General features: G+C 35.7%; 1 protein-coding gene across 12 annotated transcripts in view; it reads right to left on the minus strand.

The window, feature by feature from the left end:
- LOC123554492 (uncharacterized) overlaps nucleotides 1-19,195 on the minus strand; it is a 105,386-nt gene that overhangs the window by 31,765 nt on the left and 54,426 nt on the right. For 11 of the 12 annotated variants that reach the window (XM_045344791.2, XM_045344704.2, XM_045344730.2 and 8 more), the window contains 5 exons: nucleotides 12,532-12,643; nucleotides 8,031-8,199; nucleotides 3,607-3,651; nucleotides 1,357-1,585; nucleotides 795-960 (listed from right to left, as the gene is read on the minus strand). In XM_045344791.2, the coding sequence (XP_045200726.2) occupies nucleotides 795-960; nucleotides 1,357-1,585; nucleotides 3,607-3,651; nucleotides 8,031-8,199; nucleotides 12,532-12,643 (721 nt within the window). The remainder of the gene's footprint in view (nucleotides 1-794; nucleotides 961-1,356; nucleotides 1,586-3,606; nucleotides 3,652-8,030; nucleotides 8,200-12,531; nucleotides 12,644-19,195) is intronic. The other variant, XM_045344737.2, reaches the window with a different exon arrangement.

The following is a 19,195-nucleotide window of genomic DNA, read 5'->3' on the forward strand; positions in this document are numbered from 1 at the left end:
TTATACAATTTCTCTTCTAAATGTAACAAGATTACATGTGTGATAACGACTTATTGAGGTTGTGATTTTATACTTGTATGCATAGGACTTTGTTCTTTATTTCAACAAGCATCTGAGAAGACACAATTCACTTCATTTAGCCATGCACATTCAAAATGTATGTGTTAAACAAAAATCTGATGTTTTAAAATTGCAGATTTATGTTTATGTAGCAACTCAAATCTGTCAAACATTTTTTAACTACATCCATTGTAATGTGAAGAAATTTTCTGTCCATTTTTTTTTCACTTTTAAAGTGCACTCACTTATAAGACACCCCTCCGGAATTTGCATTAACAATCTAGAGGGTTTTGTGCTGACCCTTGAATATATGATGTGGTCATATTTTCACAACAATGATATCACTAATGAAATGTAGAAATGCAATTTTTTTCTCTACCATTTACATTCTGTCAGAAATCTGCTAGAAAAATAGACAAAAATGTGCATGTAAACATACAAATATAAAATGGCAATTTCTCTTATAACTCATTCCACTTTACTTCTAAAAGCAATATCTGACCAGGACACATACAAACAGGACATAAAACATGGCTTTAACGTTAACTATGGCAAGAATTTAGTTTAGACTGGTCCAAGAGTAAAACAGAGATAATCTCCTGATTTTCACCCATCTTTACGTGAAATAAAATTGCCAGTAGATGTCTGACATTATAACTCGTGGAATATGAGGATGTGTATTAATTGTGAGGTATTTTCTAATGTACCCGCCTAAACATTAGATCCTAACGTACCTTCTTCACTGTCCTCCATGATTTTCTCAATGTTTCGCTGTGATGTATTGCGACTGCTTGGCCTGTGTCTCTGTCCTCTCATGTCCGAGTCAAAACTCATCTCGCTTTCTGTTACCGAAGTGTAGCTGTCATCCGTAAAGTCTCGTGATCTACCAGATGTCTGAAGCTGAATAACAAAATATTGATAAGCCGATACTTTTCAGATCACATAAAAAATACCTTATTATTTCCAGTTAGAAGATATTTTATTATCATCTCAATTTACACTGGTTTATTTCTATACAGTACAACTTGCACTAACAGGCTAAGAGAAGTCACATTTGAAGAACAATATCAAATGATCTCTTAATACAACATAAACTGTTCTTTAACAACACAGAAAAGAACTGAAAAAGAGGTTTCTTAATACCGGTGGTCTCTTAATACAGGAGGTCTTAATATAGAAGATTCTACTGTATTTTCACTTTCAAAATCAACAATTATAAACTGATTTTTTTTAATTATACAATAATTATACTAAACACAATTTTGTCCTTTGCTGAATTCTAATTCTATGCAATACCTGCTGTTCCCTGGTTTTTGTTCTACTGTCTGATCTTGAAGGAGTTTTCCGTTCCTCTTTGCTAGGTGTTTTAGCTCGTGCCTCATTTTCCGTCTGCTTGGTCTCTGGGAGTGGGAAAGCTTTGGTAGGTGTGCGTCTAGAGGACCTGGATGATGCTACAGACCTGGCTGATCTTGGCGTTGTTGCCCTTGCACTGTCTTCTGATCTATTGCTTTGGCGGGAACTTGGCCTGCAAATTTGATGGAAAAATAGTCTATAAATGGTGAAAAAATATTTCCTAAGAAGTATATTAATTGCATTTATTTGAAAAAAAGCATACAGAAGGCATTAGTACTTCTTGCATGCATGAATTTAGATGAAACATTTATTATCATATCTGACTGAGAAAAAGCACAAATAAATGTTTCCAGTAATAAATGAAAAATTATGATAATGTTAAATGAGGCACTTAACTGTCTCAAAGTTTTGCTTGTTTTTCTCAATGTCTTTTTTATATATAAAACAAGAGCTGCCCGTAAGACAGCCAATGCTTGACTATTCAAATTGTTGTCCCAGAAGCAGGAATATTACCCTAAATGTTCTAATATCTCTAGAGTTTCAATCCAGTATCTGCATTAGTTTTGAAGATAGTAACTTGCATGCAAAAAAACTTTAGCTAGAAGTTTTTAAGTTCAAAAGGGGACATAATTTTACAAAATACATGTCCGAGTTATGGGAATTGATGCTATGATCTAGTTTATTACACCTGAAGAAACATGTGAAGTTTCAATTAAATATTTACATTAGTTTTTGAGATAGTAACTTGCATGCAAAACTTTAACCAGGATTTTCTAAGTCCAAAAGGGGGCATAATTTGGCTAAAATACATGTCAGTGTTATGGGATTTGACCCAGTGAGGTGGGTAATTGACCTAAAAAGAAAAAATAAGTTTCAAAGCTATATGCCTTTAAATGATAGCTATACATTCTTGCATGCAAAACTTTAATCAAGGTGTGATGCCGATGCTGACGCCAACACCAGGGTGAGTAGAATAGCTCGGACCATTATTTGAACAGTCGAACTAAAAAATCTGAAATACTAATAATAGTCCAAGAGTTGCAATTTTAAAAATGTATTTATATCAGTTTCATAGACTTTCACTGTAAATGACATGCAAACATTCTGCGATATTATATTTTATCACAACTCAACAGTAACACTGAAAGCTTTTACAGAATATCACATGCACATTTGTTTCATTATGGGACTAACAAGTTATGAAAAAACCCACAAAATGCAAGACACATGCAAAGTTCCATTACTATTTATTCAAACAAAAGGAATATCTTTCTAGATCTAAATATTATAAACATAACACTTTGATTAGATAATGATGTAGTTAAAGGTATTCAAAGTCCACTTTTCATATATCCTTCTCAATCACAGACTGGCCAGTCAAAGATGGAATGTGGCCTTACAGTAACTGTTACATATAAATGAATGTTATAAATGAACACTGGCTAAACCAGCATTTTGGTTAATTAATGTATAACATGTAACAAATGCCAATTTAAGATGGATATATGATAATAATGTAGTATATATAGTACTTGAGAGGTCACTTAAGAAATGAAATTATTTTCTGTAGTTCATGCGAAATAAACGAAAGAATATAATCATCAAATTAACCAATTTTCTGACTACATTCTGTTGTTCATCTTGCATGAACTCAAAAAAAATTTAATTTCTTAAATTTACAATATTTACATTAAATTTCATTTCCATAAATAGCATATATTTTATTGTATTTAACAAAAGACACTGTTTCAGGTCATTCTGTTCACTAGACAGAACTGTGAAGCTATCCAAGGAACATCTCTCTGAATAAACATAGGAATTTTCAAAACAGGCTGTAGCAAGGGGTGTTGTTGTAACTTTGGCACCTTTCCATTTTGCCTGAATATCAAAATATTCAAAGGAATGTATAGGGAAAATGTAAATATTGTGTAAAGCATTGCACTTATCATAAAAAAAAACGATATATTTTTTTGGAAAAATTGCATTCACTTAATTTCCATTTTACTTGCACAATATTGCACATCCACAATCATCAGAAACATGTGGCATAACATTTATTCACTTTTCTATTTCAAAAATCCTGATAACAGAATCTAAATAAATTGACATGCAGTCTCCGTTTGACCTCATTCAAACCCTATATATAATTTTTACCAGTAAACACACAAGTCATCACTTACAATCTATACATACCACTTAAAATCTGAACTAAAACTATACAGTCCCAACCTCCTCAAACTATTCATGTGTAAACTTCATTAATCAAATGTCTAACTACTAAATATCACACATTATTTCTAACAATCTTAAGAAATTCATGGATTCATGCACAAAGATTCATTAACAAACTTTTTCAACAGTTCACCCAAGTTCCACAACAAATTCAAAGAATTTCAAGAATGTATGCAACGTTTTTAAACTGGCATAGTCAAAAGTGTACACTTACAACTATATGTGCAAGTCAAATCACATCACATTTTCATCCATGTAACTGCTTAAATTCATGTTGTTGTTGTTCCGCTCTTATATATTGCTTTGGCTCAATAAGCTTAAAACTGTATGCAATGAGCTCATTATTGTGAACTATGTACTGTATAGTATATACATGTACATGAATATCTTAGGTGGGCGCATTTAATGCTATATTAATCAAATAAATTATCATTAATAATGGTTCCCTATTGATTTTTGTGACCTCATGTTATTCTAGAACCTAATTCTTGTAATCAATGTAATCATTAATGAGTCTGAAGACAGTCTAAATATAACTTTCTCTTCCTTTTTGTCATCTAAATATATAAGTAATTTAAACATTTAGCCTGCTGACGGCAAGTGATTCTGCCTTTGCGACCAGTGCAGACCAAGATCATCCTGTGCATCATGATCTACACTGTTTGTTATTCAGTCAGTAAATTTTCAGTGAACACCCCTTCAAATAATAAATAGTATTGCCCCAACTGAATGATGGACCAGTCTATATTAGAAATTTAGCAGTGTAAAAGTTAAAAAGACAGATTTAATATGTTTCAGAAGCATGCATAAGAAGCCGGCTCTCTACAGTTTTAGTTGCTGTTAAATAAAGTTGTCTCTATGCTACTGACATTTTTATTCTATTGCAAAGAATGAACAAAAGGTATTTTGTAGCATTATCTTCTACAAAATAACAAATTGTCATTACATTTCATTGCAGACAGCAGTTTGACAATTTACCCCTATTTTTCGACATAACATTCAATTCCCTGAAAAACAAAATTCCCCTGGACAGAAAATTCCTCCTGCTCAGTCTGACCAAGGTGGACATAATCTCTGCATCATAATTTCAGTTTAAAAATGGATACTTAGCACCTTAAAAACTGTTACTGGTATCTTACAATCAATGACAATAACTTTTAAAATTTTAATTTATATTCAAACAAGAGTGCCATGATGGCCCTAGGTCGCTCACCAGGGTAACACACCATAACAAACATGTTTGACCTAGTGACCCAGTTTTTGAAACCACATGACCCATTTTCAAACTCGTCTGAGTTTTCAAGGAGATAAACATTCTGACCAAGTTTCATGAAGATTGGAGCAAATATGTGGCCTCTAGTGTTTTTTCTTCGATTTGGCCTAGTAACCTAGTTGTTTACCCAACCAGACCTAATTTTTAACCTGTTCAAAATTTCATGGAGACAAATACTCTGACCAATTTTCATTAAGATTAGACCAAAAATGTGGCCTGAGTGTATACAAGCTTTTCCTTTGATTTTACTAAGTGACCTAGTTTTTGACCCTACATGACCCAGAGTCAAAATCATAAAAGACTTCATGATACCAAACATTCTGGCCAAGTTTTATGAAGATTGAATAAAAAATGTGGCCCTTAAGAGTGTTAACAAGGTTTTCCTTTGATCTGACCTAGTGCCCTGGTTTTTGACCCCACATGGCCCAGATTCATACTTTGCCTAAAGATCATCAAGATAAACATTTTGACCAAGTTTCATGAAGATAGGATCATAAATATGGCCTCTAGAGTGTTCACAAGCTTTTCCTTTAATTTGGCTGGGTGACCTAGTTTTTGACCTCATATAACCCGGATTCAAACTTGACTTTGAAATCATCAAGACAAACATTCTGACTAATTCTCATGAGTTTTAAACTTAAAATGTGGTCTCTAGAGTGTTAACAAGCTTTTCCATTGATTTGACCAGGCAACCTAGTTTTTGACCCCACATGACCCAGATTAAAAATTGGCCTAGAGGTCATCAAGATAAACATACTGACCAAGTTTCATGAAGATAGGGTCATAAATGTGGCCTCTAGCATGTTCACAAGCTTTTTCTTTAATCTGACTGGGTGACCTATTTTTTGACCCTATATGACCTAGATTCAAACTTGACCTAGAAATCACCAAGACAACCATTCTGACTAATTCTCATGAGTTTTAAACTTAAAATGTGGTCTCTAGAGTGTTAACAAGATTTTCCTTTGATCTAGCCTTGTGGCCTAGTTTTTGACCCGACATTACCCAGATTCAAACTTGGTCTAAAGATCATCAAAATAAACATTCTGACCAAGTTTCATGATGACAGGGTCAAAAATGTGGCCTCTAGAGTGTTCACAAGCTTTTCATGTAATTGACTGGGTGACCTAGTTTTTGATCCCACATGACCCAGATTCAAACTTGACATAGAGGTCATAAAGACAAACATTTTGACTAATTCTCATGAGTTTCAAACTTAAAATTTGGTATCTAGAGCGTTAACAAGATTTTCCTTTGATCTGGCCTAATGACCTAGTTTTTGATCCGACATGACCCAGATTCACATCTGGCCTAGGAATCATCAAGATAAACAGTCTGACCAAGATTCATGAAGATAGGATCATAAATGTGGCCTCTAGTGTGTCAAGAAGCTTTTATTCTGATTTGACTTACAGACCTAGTTTTTGACCCAACATAACCCAGATTCAAACTTGGCCTAGGAATCATCAAGATAAACAGTCTGACCAAGTGTCATGAAGATAGGATCATAAATGTGGCCTCTAGTGTGTCAACAAGCTTTTCCTCTGATTTGACTTACAGACCTAGTTTTTGACCCAACATAACCCAGATTCAAACTTGGCCTAGGAATCATCAAAATAAACATTCTGCCCAAGTTTCACAAAAAAAAAGAACAAGAGCTGTCTCCATAGGATGACACATGCCCCCGATGGCACTTTGAATGAATAGTTATGGCCGATGTTAGAGTTTAGGACCTTTGACCTACGGAGCTGGGTCTTGCGCGCGACACATCGTCTTACTGTGTCACACATTCATGCATAGTTATTTTAAAATCCATGCATGAATGACAAAGATATAGACCGGACATGCCCATCAATGCACTATCATGAAAAATGATATTTAACGTCTGTGACCTTGACCTTTGAGCTACGGACCTGGGTCTTGCGTGGGACACGTCGTCTTACTGTGCTACACATTCATGCCAAGTTATTTGAAAATCCATCCATCGATGACAAAGATATGGACCGGACACGCCCATCAATGCACTATCCTTTAACATCTAAGTGTGACCTTGACCTTTGAGCTACGAACCTGGGTCTTGTGCATGCCACGTTGTCTTACTGTGGTACACATACATGCCAAGTTATTTGAAAATCCATCCATCGATGACAAAGATATGGACCGGACACGACCATCAATGCACTATCCTTTAACGTCTAAGTGTGACCTTGACCTTTGAGCTACGGACCTGGGTCTTGCGCACTGCACGTCGTCTTACTGTGGTACACATTCATGCCAAGTTATTTGAAAATCCATCCATCGATGTCAAAGATATGAACCGGACACGCCCATCAATGCACTATCCTTTAACGTCTAAGTGTGACCTTGACCTTTGAGCTACGGACCTGGGTCTTGCGCACTGCACGTCGTCTTACTGTGGTACACATTCATGCCAAGTTATTTTGAAAATCCATCCATCGATGACAAAGATATGGACCGGACACGCCCATCAATGCACTATCCTTTAACGTCTAAGTGTGACCTTGACCTTTGAGCTACGGACCTGGGTCTTGCGCACTGCACGTCGTCTTACTGTGGTACACATTCATGCCAAGTTATTTGAAAATCCATCCATCGATGACAAAGATATGGACCGGACGCGAAAATTGCGGACAGACCGACAGACTGACAGACCGACATGACAGACGGTTCAAAAAAAAAAAAAAAAGATAGGGTCATAAATGTGGCCCTAGAGTGTTAACAAGCTTTTCCTTTGATTTGATCTAGTGACATAGTTTCTGACCCAAGATTACCCACTATCATTTAACTTGTCCAAGAGGGTAATATTCTTACCAAGTTTCATAAAGGTTGGGCTAAAATTGTGACCTCTAGAGTGTTAACAGTCAAACTGTTGATGACAACTACGGATGACTGACAACGGACGACAGACACAGGGCAATCACAAAAGCCCACATTGAGCACTTTGTGCTCTGGTGAGCTAAAAATCAGAAGCAAGATTTGTCTGCTTATGTCATATTGATAAGGGGGGATACTGATGGTAATTTTCGTAAGATACCTTTTGACATAGCATGGATGATACTATTCTACACCTAGTCTGAACAAGTCTACACACCTTTGATTTGGCATTTCTCCAGGGTGTCGTAACCTTAGAGGTGACTGTGGTGGTTGTCTCCGTGAAGACAGGTTGCCAGCACTGACCTCTGACCCCACCATAGAACCAATGAAGCCACTGTCTGTATCCAGTTCTCGGCGACCAGTCATCTGTTTAAACTTCCCTGGACCTGAATATCATGTTAAATACAAACATTAAGTTTTCCATTAAAACATAAAAATTCTTATTCAAAGCTCAGGAGACTTTATAAAACAGTTATGAATTTTAATACAGAGAGCTGATCATTTCAGTTTTGAACTAGATGTGTGTCCATAGGACCCAAGTGTCCCCAACTTCTATCATTGTGCATGGTTTCCCGACTCTAGGTGAAATACTTTTAAAGATATATGCAACACAAACCTTGAAACAGCTTCGGTTTATTTTTCACGAAGTGAAAGGCTATAACTCTGGCCTAGCTGAAAGAAATCCCAAAGAGAACACCAGTCCTGCTGCACAACTTTACATACTATATAACAATCAATGCTAGGTCAAGTACATTTTAAGACACATGGGACAAACTTTTACTTTTTGACTAAGTCAAAGGCCATAACTCTGGTCTTGCAAAGTGAAATAAAAAAAACAAAAAAACTCAGGTGCACAATTCAAATGCTGGATAATATTCCTTCATGGCTTCATGAACTTTAGGTGAAATATGTTTTAGGATATATGAAACACAAACTTTTGAAATTTGAAACTTGTTTATTTACTTAAACGCCTACTTCTACATATAAAACCATATTCAGCTGCGCTGTACAATAATAAACAGTTAGATGATAATAAAGCAACAATTATTACATTAATACACATACAAGCATCAAATAGTCAGTCATTAAAGCTAAAATACACAACATAATATTATAGTAAAGCTTTATAGTAAACTTTTAAGCATTTTATGTGTATTTTTCACTAAGTAAAGGACCATAGCTCTTGTCTGTTTGAGTGAAATCCCAAACAGAACATCAGGTGCACAGCTTCACATAGTATATAACAATCCGCTTATGTTTTATGACTCTTAGTCAAATACTTTCTGAGATACATGCAACACAAATTTGAATGCCCTTTAGGCATATTTTTGATAATCAAGGACCATAACTCTGATCAGACTCAAAGAAATCCAGCAACAAGAGGGCATGTGTGTTTTCTTGCATGTGTTTTTGGCACTGAGGTGGGATAAGACATTGGGGAAATGATGTGATATGACAATATCAAACATGAAGATTTTTAAAGTTTCCACTAGACATAAATAAGGGGTAAAGTGACCATTGCCCATGGTGGCAATGCTTTTTGATGAAACATAATAATTCTACAATCTTCGTAAAGGGTCACCCAAGCAACATTTGTGTAATATTATTTTAAAATTTTCAGTTTTTTTTATCTAAGAAAACATATTTGCACTTGGAATAAACACAAATCCTACAGGGGTCAGAGCAATGATACAAATTTTTGGAACTTCGTTAAATCGTCCAAAAGATCCCTTTTGATGTTGTCTAAAAGTGTAAGTATATGCCTCAGATGTCAGATATTTCCATATTTGAGAGCTGCAGACCTAGACATTTCAGAAATATTTTCAAAATGAATTTTGTGTAATAAATGTTGAGTCTACAGAAGCATGAAAGGGCCATCAGATGCTTATACATTTTATTATGTTACAGCCGCCGAAAGGATATACACATACAAGGAAAAAGTGGCCACAATGCCTGGAGGCCATGTTACTGATGAAACAAAATAATTTGAACAGTTTTGGTAGAGGTTCACAAAAGGATCATTTGTGTGAAATGATTTCAACCACCCCTGGTGGCCATGCTTTTTTACAAATCTTAATAATTTAAACAATCTTGGTAGATGGTCACACAAGGACCATTTGTGTGAAACTTTTTTTTAAAAAAGGCAAACAGTTTCAGACAAGAAGATTTTAAGTTTCCACTATAATATTCATATAGGGAAAAGTGATCACGCCCTCTGGTAGCCATGTTTTTTGAGGAATCAGAATAATTTGACCGATCTTGGTAATGGATCACACAAGGGCCATTTGTATGAGATTATTTAACAAGAAGCTGCGTTCAATAAACGCTTGATGCCCCCGGTGGCATCCTTGTCGATACAAAGCAACCTAAGTCCAAAACGAGGTCAAGTTCAAGGTCAAACTGAGGTCAGGTGATGTCTGAAGATGAGGAATGGTCAGAGGTTACATCTGCATTAGTATCAAGTCATTCTAGTAAGGGGTATTGATGCTAGACGAAACGGTCCCATTTGGTTAACCAAGAGATGGCCAATATAAAGCAACCTAAGTCCAAAATGAGGTCAAGGTCAAGGTCAAACTTAGGTCAGGTGATGTCTGAAGATGAGGAATGGTCACAGGGTATATCTGCATTAGTATCAAGTCATTCTAGTAAGGGGTATTGATGCTAGACAAAACGGTCCCATTTGGTTAACCAAGAGATGGCCCATATAAAGCAACCTAAGTCCAAAATGAGGTCAAGGTCAAACTGAGGTCAGGTGATGTTTGAAGATGAGGAATGGTCACAGGTTACATCTGCATTAGTATCAAGTCATTCTAGTAAGGGGTATTGATGCTTGACGAAATGTCCCATTTGGTTGACCTTGTACGGACAGACGGATGGACAGGACGATCACTATATGCCTCCCGTAGATGCTGGGGGCATAAAAATCAAGCCAGCTGTTAAGTTTCATACAAGAAAATATACATATAGGGAAAATAGACCATGCCCTCTGGCGGCCATGTTTTTGTAGGAATCGGAATTATTTGAACAATCTTGGTAGATGATCACACAAGGACCATTTGGGCAAAATTATATCAAAATCGGTGGCCATGACTTTTGACAAATCATAATAATTTGAATAATCTTGGCAGAGTGTTACGTAAGGATCATTTGTGTGAAATTATTTCAAAATCAATCCAGCAGTTTCATGCAAGAAAATTTTTAAGTTTCCACTATATACATACAGGAAAAAGTGACCATGCCCCTTGGCAGCCATGATTTTTGACAAATCATTATAATTTATACAAGCTTGACAGATGGTTACATAATGACCATTTGTGTGACATTATTTTGAAATTGGACCAGTGGTTTAAGAGGAGTTGTTAGAAGATTTTTCTATTTTTAGCTCTGCATTGGCTGCCCCTATGTGCAACCAAGCAAACCAATTGAACAATTTTGAAAGAGGACCACCCAAGGAACATCCAGGCCAAGTTTCATCAACTTCCACCCAATGGTTTCAGAGGAGATTTTGTTGAAAGAAAAGTGTGGATGGATGGAAGGACAAATGCTGGAAGGTGAGTGATCACAATAGCTCACCCAGAGCATTTTGTGCTCAGGTGAGCTAAAAAAAATCCCTGGTGCACAACTTCACATGCTGAATATTATTCAAATAATGTTTCATGACCATAGGTCAAACACTTTTTGAGATACGAGTGACACAAACTTTTATGCCCTTTTTTTGCATTATTTTTTACTAAGTCAAGGGCCATAACTCTAGTCTGGCCAAATAATATCTCTAACAAAACCCCAGGTATACAATTCACATGCTGAATAATATTCCTGTAATGTTTTATAATCCTTGTTCAAATACTTGTTGAGATACAAGCGACACAAACCTTTTATACATATTTTTTAAAGGTAAAGGTAAAGTTTCTTGTTTAACGTGGGTAGTCGACGAAAGTCCCCACCTGGAATGGATGGAACAACTTATTTCCAGCCGAGCCCACGGCAGTTGTCATATTTACCTCCCCAGCATCCAGTCTAGGCCGATACTGCTGGAAACAGTACCAATTTAAGCATATCACCTAGCACTGAACACAAGTCGGGATATCAGCCACGACCGGGAATTGAACCCGGACCGCTGGCGTTGTAGTCCAACCTGCTAACCACTGCGCCACTGACTCCCTTGACTAAGTCAAGGGCCATAACTCTGATCTGTGTGAGATCCAAATTAAAATCCCTGGTGCACAATTTCCCGTGCTGAATAACAACCCTGTGAGGACTGATGACTCTGGGTCAAATGCATTTTGAGATATGCATGACACGAATTCGGACAAATAGACAAGGGCAACTCCATGTGCACCCGAAAGAAATAAAGAAGTTGGCTTAATGAACTTTGTTTTATAAACACCAAAATGCATTGCTATTAAAAATAAAATTGATACAATACTTCATTTTATGGTCATTTTAAAATAAGGTGACTGCTTATAAGTTTGATTAATTTTCTAATTAATAAATACTTCTCTTTATTACAGATCAAACAAGGTGAGCCAGAAATAACAAATAGGAATATATATATAAGGAAATACAGGATGTGCCCACAGACGTGTAGAAAATTACTAAAAAAATACAGGAATACAGAAAATGGATGACAAACTTTTGGATATATCATAATCAACATAATCTGTGGGTGAATTTCTTAATGTTTTCCCCAAAAGCATGATGAAAAAACATAATTTTACCTGGTAACTTTGACAGGGGGCTACTTGGGCCAGAATGTCCCCCTGTAGCCCCACCCTCATGTTCCGAGATCCCACTATCCTGCAGACTAGTTGTGCTTCCGCCCTCGGGCTTCTGAAAATTGAAAAAACAAACTCATGTCATGGATAGTTTTAAATGTTATCCCAAAAAAATGTATGATGCTTGAAGAATGAAAAAGAGATAAAACAAAAGCTGTCACTATTGGTGACAAATGCCTCCGAAGTAGGCCCAAGAATGCCACAGTTGTATGTGCAAAAAAATCACATATCATTTTGTGACCTTGACCTTGACCTAAGAGGCCTGGGTCATAATCCCGACACATCTTCTCAATATGGTTAACATTTGTGTCAAATTATTTTCAAATCCCTTGATAATGGCAGAGTTATGGACCAGACAAGACACACCTTCCACTTCTAAGTGTGACCTTGACCTTGGAGATAGGGGTCTGGGTCTTGCAAACGACACCTCATCTCATTATAAGGAACATTTATGCCAAGTAATATCAAAATCCCTTAATCAATGGCAGAGTTATGGACCGGACAAGAAACAGACCATGTTAACCTTTGACCTCTAAGTGTGACCTTGACCTTGGAGCTAGGGGTCTGGGTCTTGCGCACAACATGTTGTCTCATTATTAGAAACATTTATGCCAAGTAATTTTAAAATCCCTTAATGAATGGCAGGGTTATGGACTGGACACGAAACATATCCTGTTAACCTTTGACTTCTAAGTGTGACCTTGACCTTGGAGCTAGGGATCTGGGTCTTATGCACGACAAGTCGTCTCATTATGGTTAACATTTATGCCAAGTTATTTTAAAATCCCTTCATGGATGGGAGAGTTATGGACCAGACACGAAACAGACCATTTTAACCTTTGACCTCTAAGTGTGACCTTGACCTTGGAGCCAGTGGTCTGGGTTTTACGCAAGACATGTCGTCTCATTATGGTGAACATTTATGCCAAGTTATTTCAAAATCCTTTCATGAATGGAAGAGTTACAGCCCGGACAAGAATTTACCGGACGCACGGACAGTACGATTTTAATATGCCCACCTTCTGGGGCATAAAAAGCCTTATAATACATGTATGTATAATTCTGCAAGTATCCATAGAAAAGAAAGAGTTAGCCAAGTTTTACAGTGCTGCAACACAAATAGATCATATGGAAATAATTTTATATGAATACAGCTATCAAGCATGTAATGCTTATGTGGAAAAAATCTTTTGCATATTATTTGAACCAGAAATTTCAAAGATGTATTTTTTCTCTTCTAGAACATACAAGATCACCTCTTATGGTGCACCACAACACTCAAATAACAGAATTTATCTTGCCTTTAAAAAGTATAGTTACAGCATTTCTATTGTCAAGAGATGTCATTAGATGACCCAATATTGTTTGATCCATATCACATAAGTTTTACTTTATTACATAATTGATTGACAGATTTTGAAGTTGAGTTAGTGATGTCAGCAAATACAGAGAAAAAAAGTAGTTGGCAAGATAAATCATGACATGGCTTGTTGTTAACTGTATATAAAATATATTACACTGTTGCAATGTTCTTAACCAGATATGGGATATATGCTATCTCAATGATGTATACCAGTTAAGGAATATATTACACTATCTGTTATCCAGATATGATATATGCCATCTCAATGATGTATACCAGTTAAGGAATATATTACACTATCTGTTATCCAGATAGGATATATGCCATCTCAATGATGTATACCAGTTAAGGAATATATTACACTATCTGTTATCCAGATAGGATATATGCCATCTCAATGATGTATACCAGTTAAGGAATATATTACACATATCTGTCTTATCCTAGTATATGGAAGTATATGCCATCTCAATGATGTATACCAGTTAAGGAATATATTACACTATCTGTTATCCAGATATGATATATGCCATCTCAATGATGTATACCAGTTAAGGAATATATTACACTATCTGTTATCCAGATATGGGATATTCTTCACTGCCTCAATCTGGTTATCCAGATAGGATATATGCCATCTCAATGATGTATACCAGTTAAGGAATATATTACACTATCTGTTATCCAGATATGATATATGCTATCTCAATGATGTATACCAGTTAAGGAATATATCACACTATCTGTTATCCAGATATGGGATATTCTTCACTGCCTCAATCTGGTTATCCAGATATGATATATGCTATCTCAATGATGTATACCAGTTAAGGAATATATTACACTATCTGTTATCCAGATATGATATATGCTATCTCAATGATGTATACCAGTTAAGGAATATATTACACTATCTGTTATCCAGATATGATATATGCCATCTCAATGATGTATACCAGTTAAGGAATATATTACACTATCTGTTATCCAGATATGATATATGCCATCTCAATGATGTATACCAGTTAAGGAATATATTACACTATCTGTTATCCAGATATGATATATGCCATCTCAATGATGTATACCAGTTAAGGAATATATTACACTATCTGTTATCCAGATATGGGATATTCTTCACTGCCTCAATCTGGTTATCCAGATAGGATATATGCCATCTCAATGATGTATACCAGTTAAGGAATATATTACACTATCTGTTATCCAGATATGATATATGCCATCTCAATGATGTATACCAGTTAAGGAATATATTACACTATCTGTTATCCAGATATGGGATATTCTTCACTGCCTCAATCTGGTTATCCAGATAGGATATATGCCATCTCAATGATGTATACCAGTTAAGGAATATATTACACTATCTGTTATCCAGATATGATATATGCCATCTCAATGATGTATACCAGTTAAGGAATATATTACACTATCTGTTATCCAGATAGGATATATGCTATCTCAATGATGTATACCAGTTAAGGAATATATTACACTATCTGTTATCCAGATATGATATATGCCATCTCAATGATGTATACCAGTTAAGGAATATATTACACTATCTGTTATCCAGATAGGATATATGCCATCTCAATGATGTATACCAGTTAAGGAATATATTACACTATCTGTTATCCAGATATGATATATGCTATCTCAATGATGTATACCAGTTAAGGAATATATTACACTATCTGTTATCCAGATATGATATATGCTATCTCAATGATGTATACCAGTTAAGGAATATATTACACTATCTGTTATCCAGATATGATATATGCCATCTCAATGATGTATACCAGTTAAGGAATATATTACACTATCTGTTATCCAGATAGGATATATGCCATCTCAATGATGTATACCAGTTAAGGAATATATTACACTATCTGTTATCCAGATATGATATATTCCATCTCAATGTTGTTAACAGGTTATGATATATACACTGTCTCTATGTTGTTAACTGGTTCTGGAATATACACTGTTTTAATGCTGTGAATCATATACAGGATATATTACAAAATCTCAATATTCTTAACCATATATAGGATATAAGATGTCTCAATATGTAATATACACTGTCTCAATGTTGTTGACCAGATATGGGATAAACGGTACTGCCTCAATGTTGTTAACCAGATAGGATACACCGTCTCAATGTTGTTAACGGTTATGGAATATACATGCTGTCCAAATACATGCTGTCTCAATGTTGTTAACCAGTTATAGAATATACACTGTCTCAATGTTGTTAACCAGTTATAGAACATACACTGTCTCAATGTTGTTAACCAGTTATGGAATATACACTGTCTCAATGTTGTTAACCAGATATAGAATATACACTGTCTCAATGTTCTTAACCAGTTATAGAATATACACTGTCTCAATGTTGTTAACTAGTTATGGAATATACACTGTCTCAATGTTCTTAACCAGTTATAGATAGTGATGAAACGATGATCGAGTTATATCGAATAATCGTCGCCGGCAGCCGCAGGTCGCCGACTATCGATGTTGGAGTTCTGAAATCGATGTCGCTAGCGCTTTTCGCGCAATTGATCCCTTTCCGTTCATTCCATATATCCGTTATTTTCATACATTTCGTTAATTAAACCGCAAGGGACGTCACTCTCACACGTTAAAATGGCAGAAAAAAGTGTCAATGCAGACACCGAAATATTTCCCTTTCCAGGAAAAGTTCGGTCGACTGTATGGGCTTATTTTGGCTTCGTAAAAACAAAACAAGGACCACCTATTAAAGAAAACCTCAGCATGCAATCTGTTATTTGCAAACTCTGCCGAAAATCATATGTGAACAACGGTATGTTTTCGTACCCAAACTATTCGAACCCTTCGTAATTCGTATGGACTTTGTGAATTATTAAACAGTGATCCCGATGTACCTCTCTGTGTCTGCAATTTGTCAACCTTATTCTGAAATAGTCTTGAACTGTCTTGTTTTATATTTATCTTATCAAGCCAACGAGATTGAGATTAAATTAATCAATTTTATACTTACAGAAATTTATAGTTAAAAGTAACAAGAGCTGTCCGTAAGACAGCCAAGCTCGACTATTCAAAATATTGTCCCAGAAGCAGGAAAATGTTACCCAAAAAGGTTAAATATCAAAAGAGTTTTAAGTTCAAAAGGGGAAATAATTTGACCAAAATGCATATCAGTTATGGGACTTGCTGCTATGAACTAGGTTTATAACCCCGAAGGCACATGTGAAGTTTCAATTCAATATCTGCATTAGTTTTGGAGATAGAAACTTGCATGTAAAACTTTAACCAGAATTTTCAAAGTCCAAAAGGGGGCATAATTTGCCCAAAATACATGCCAGAGTTATGGGACTTGACCCAGTGAGGTTGGTAATTGATCTAGAAAAAGAAAAAATAAGTTTCAAATCTATATGCCTTTTAGTAATAGCTGTATGTACTTGCATGCAAAACTTTAACCAGAATTTGCTAAGTCCAAAAGGGGACATAATTTGGCCAAAATGAAGGTCAGAGTTATAGGACTTGCTGCTATCAACTAGTTTTATAACCCCAAAGACACAATCATGTGAAGTTTCAAATCAATATCTGCATTAGTTTTGGAGATAATAACTTGCATGTAAAACTTTAACCAAAATATTCTAAGTCTAAAAGGGGGCATAATTTGCTCAAAAAACATGTCAGAGTTATGGAACTTGACCCAGTGAGGTTGGTAATTGATCTAGAAAAAGAAAAAATAAGTTTCAAATCTATATGCCTTTTAGAAATAGCTGTATGTACTTGCACGCAAAACTTTAACCAGAATTTTCTAAGTCCAAAAGGGGGCATAATTTGGCCAAAATGAAGGTCAGAGTTATGGGACTTGCTGCTATCAACTAGTTTTATAACCCCGAAGACACATGTGAAGTTTCAAATCAATATCTGCATTAGTTTTGGAGATAGTAACTTGCATGTAAAACTTTAACCAAAATTTTCTAAGTCCAAAAGGGGGCATAATTTGCTCAAAATACATGTCAGAGTTATGGGACTTGACCCAGAGAGGTTGGTAATTGACGTAGAAAAAGAAAAAATAAGTTTCAAAGCTATATGCCTTTAATTGATGGCTGTATGTACTTGCATGCAAAAACTTAACCAAGGTGTGACGCCGACGCCGACGCCGATGCCAGGGTGAGTAGAATAGCTAGACTATTCTTCGAATAGTCGAGCTAAAAATGCATTCCCTAAATACATTAAATGTATTCACCATGATCACTTGACACTTGTTATTGGTTTAATTTACTTATCAAGAAAAGTATTTACAAGTACAATTTTAATAAACATCCCTAGTCCCAAGTAATGATAAAAGCATAGTATATTTTTGTTTTATGAAATTATCTGAAATGTATTGCCTAAGTGGAAACTATAATAAGAGTATAATTATAGGTAAGTCTGAATGCTTTTACTTTCGATTATATCATCGATTGTGAATCGAAATAGCTGTTCAGATTCGATTCGATTATCGATTTTGTTTTGAAACCGATTTTACAACACTAGTTATAGAATATACACTGTCTCAATGTTGTTAACCAGTTATGGAATATACACTGTCTCAATGTTGTTAACCGGTTATGGAATATACACTGTCTCAATGTCGTTAACTGGCAATGGAATATACACAATATACAATACTGAGATGGGGTATCACCTACTATTGAGGTATGGGATATACACCGTCGCAAGGTTTTAAACCAGATACTGAATATGTGCCATCTCAATATGGTTAGCAGGTATAGGATTTACAGTCTCAAGGTTTTTAACCAGATACTGAATATGTGCCGTCTCAATATGGTTAGCAGGTATGGGATATACACCGTCTCAAGGTTTTAAACCAGATACTGAATATGTGCCGTCTCAATACTGTTAGCAGGTATGGGATATACACCGTCTCAAGGTTTTAAACCAGATACTGAATATGTGCCGTCTCAATATTGTTAGCAGGTATGGGATATACACCGTCTCAAGGTTGTTAACCAGATACTGAATATTTGCCATCTCAATATGGTTAGCAGGTATGGAATATACACCGTCTCAAGATTTTTAACCAGATACTGAATATGTGCCATCTCAATATTGTTAGCTGGTATGAGATATACGCTGTCTCAAGGTTGTAAACCAGAGACTGAATATGTGCCATATCAATATTGTTAGCAGGTATGGGATATACACTGAGGGCGC

This window comes from Mercenaria mercenaria, chromosome 15, assembly GCF_021730395.1.
Source record: "Mercenaria mercenaria strain notata chromosome 15, MADL_Memer_1, whole genome shotgun sequence".
NCBI classification, from domain to species: domain Eukaryota; kingdom Metazoa; phylum Mollusca; class Bivalvia; order Venerida; family Veneridae; genus Mercenaria; species Mercenaria mercenaria.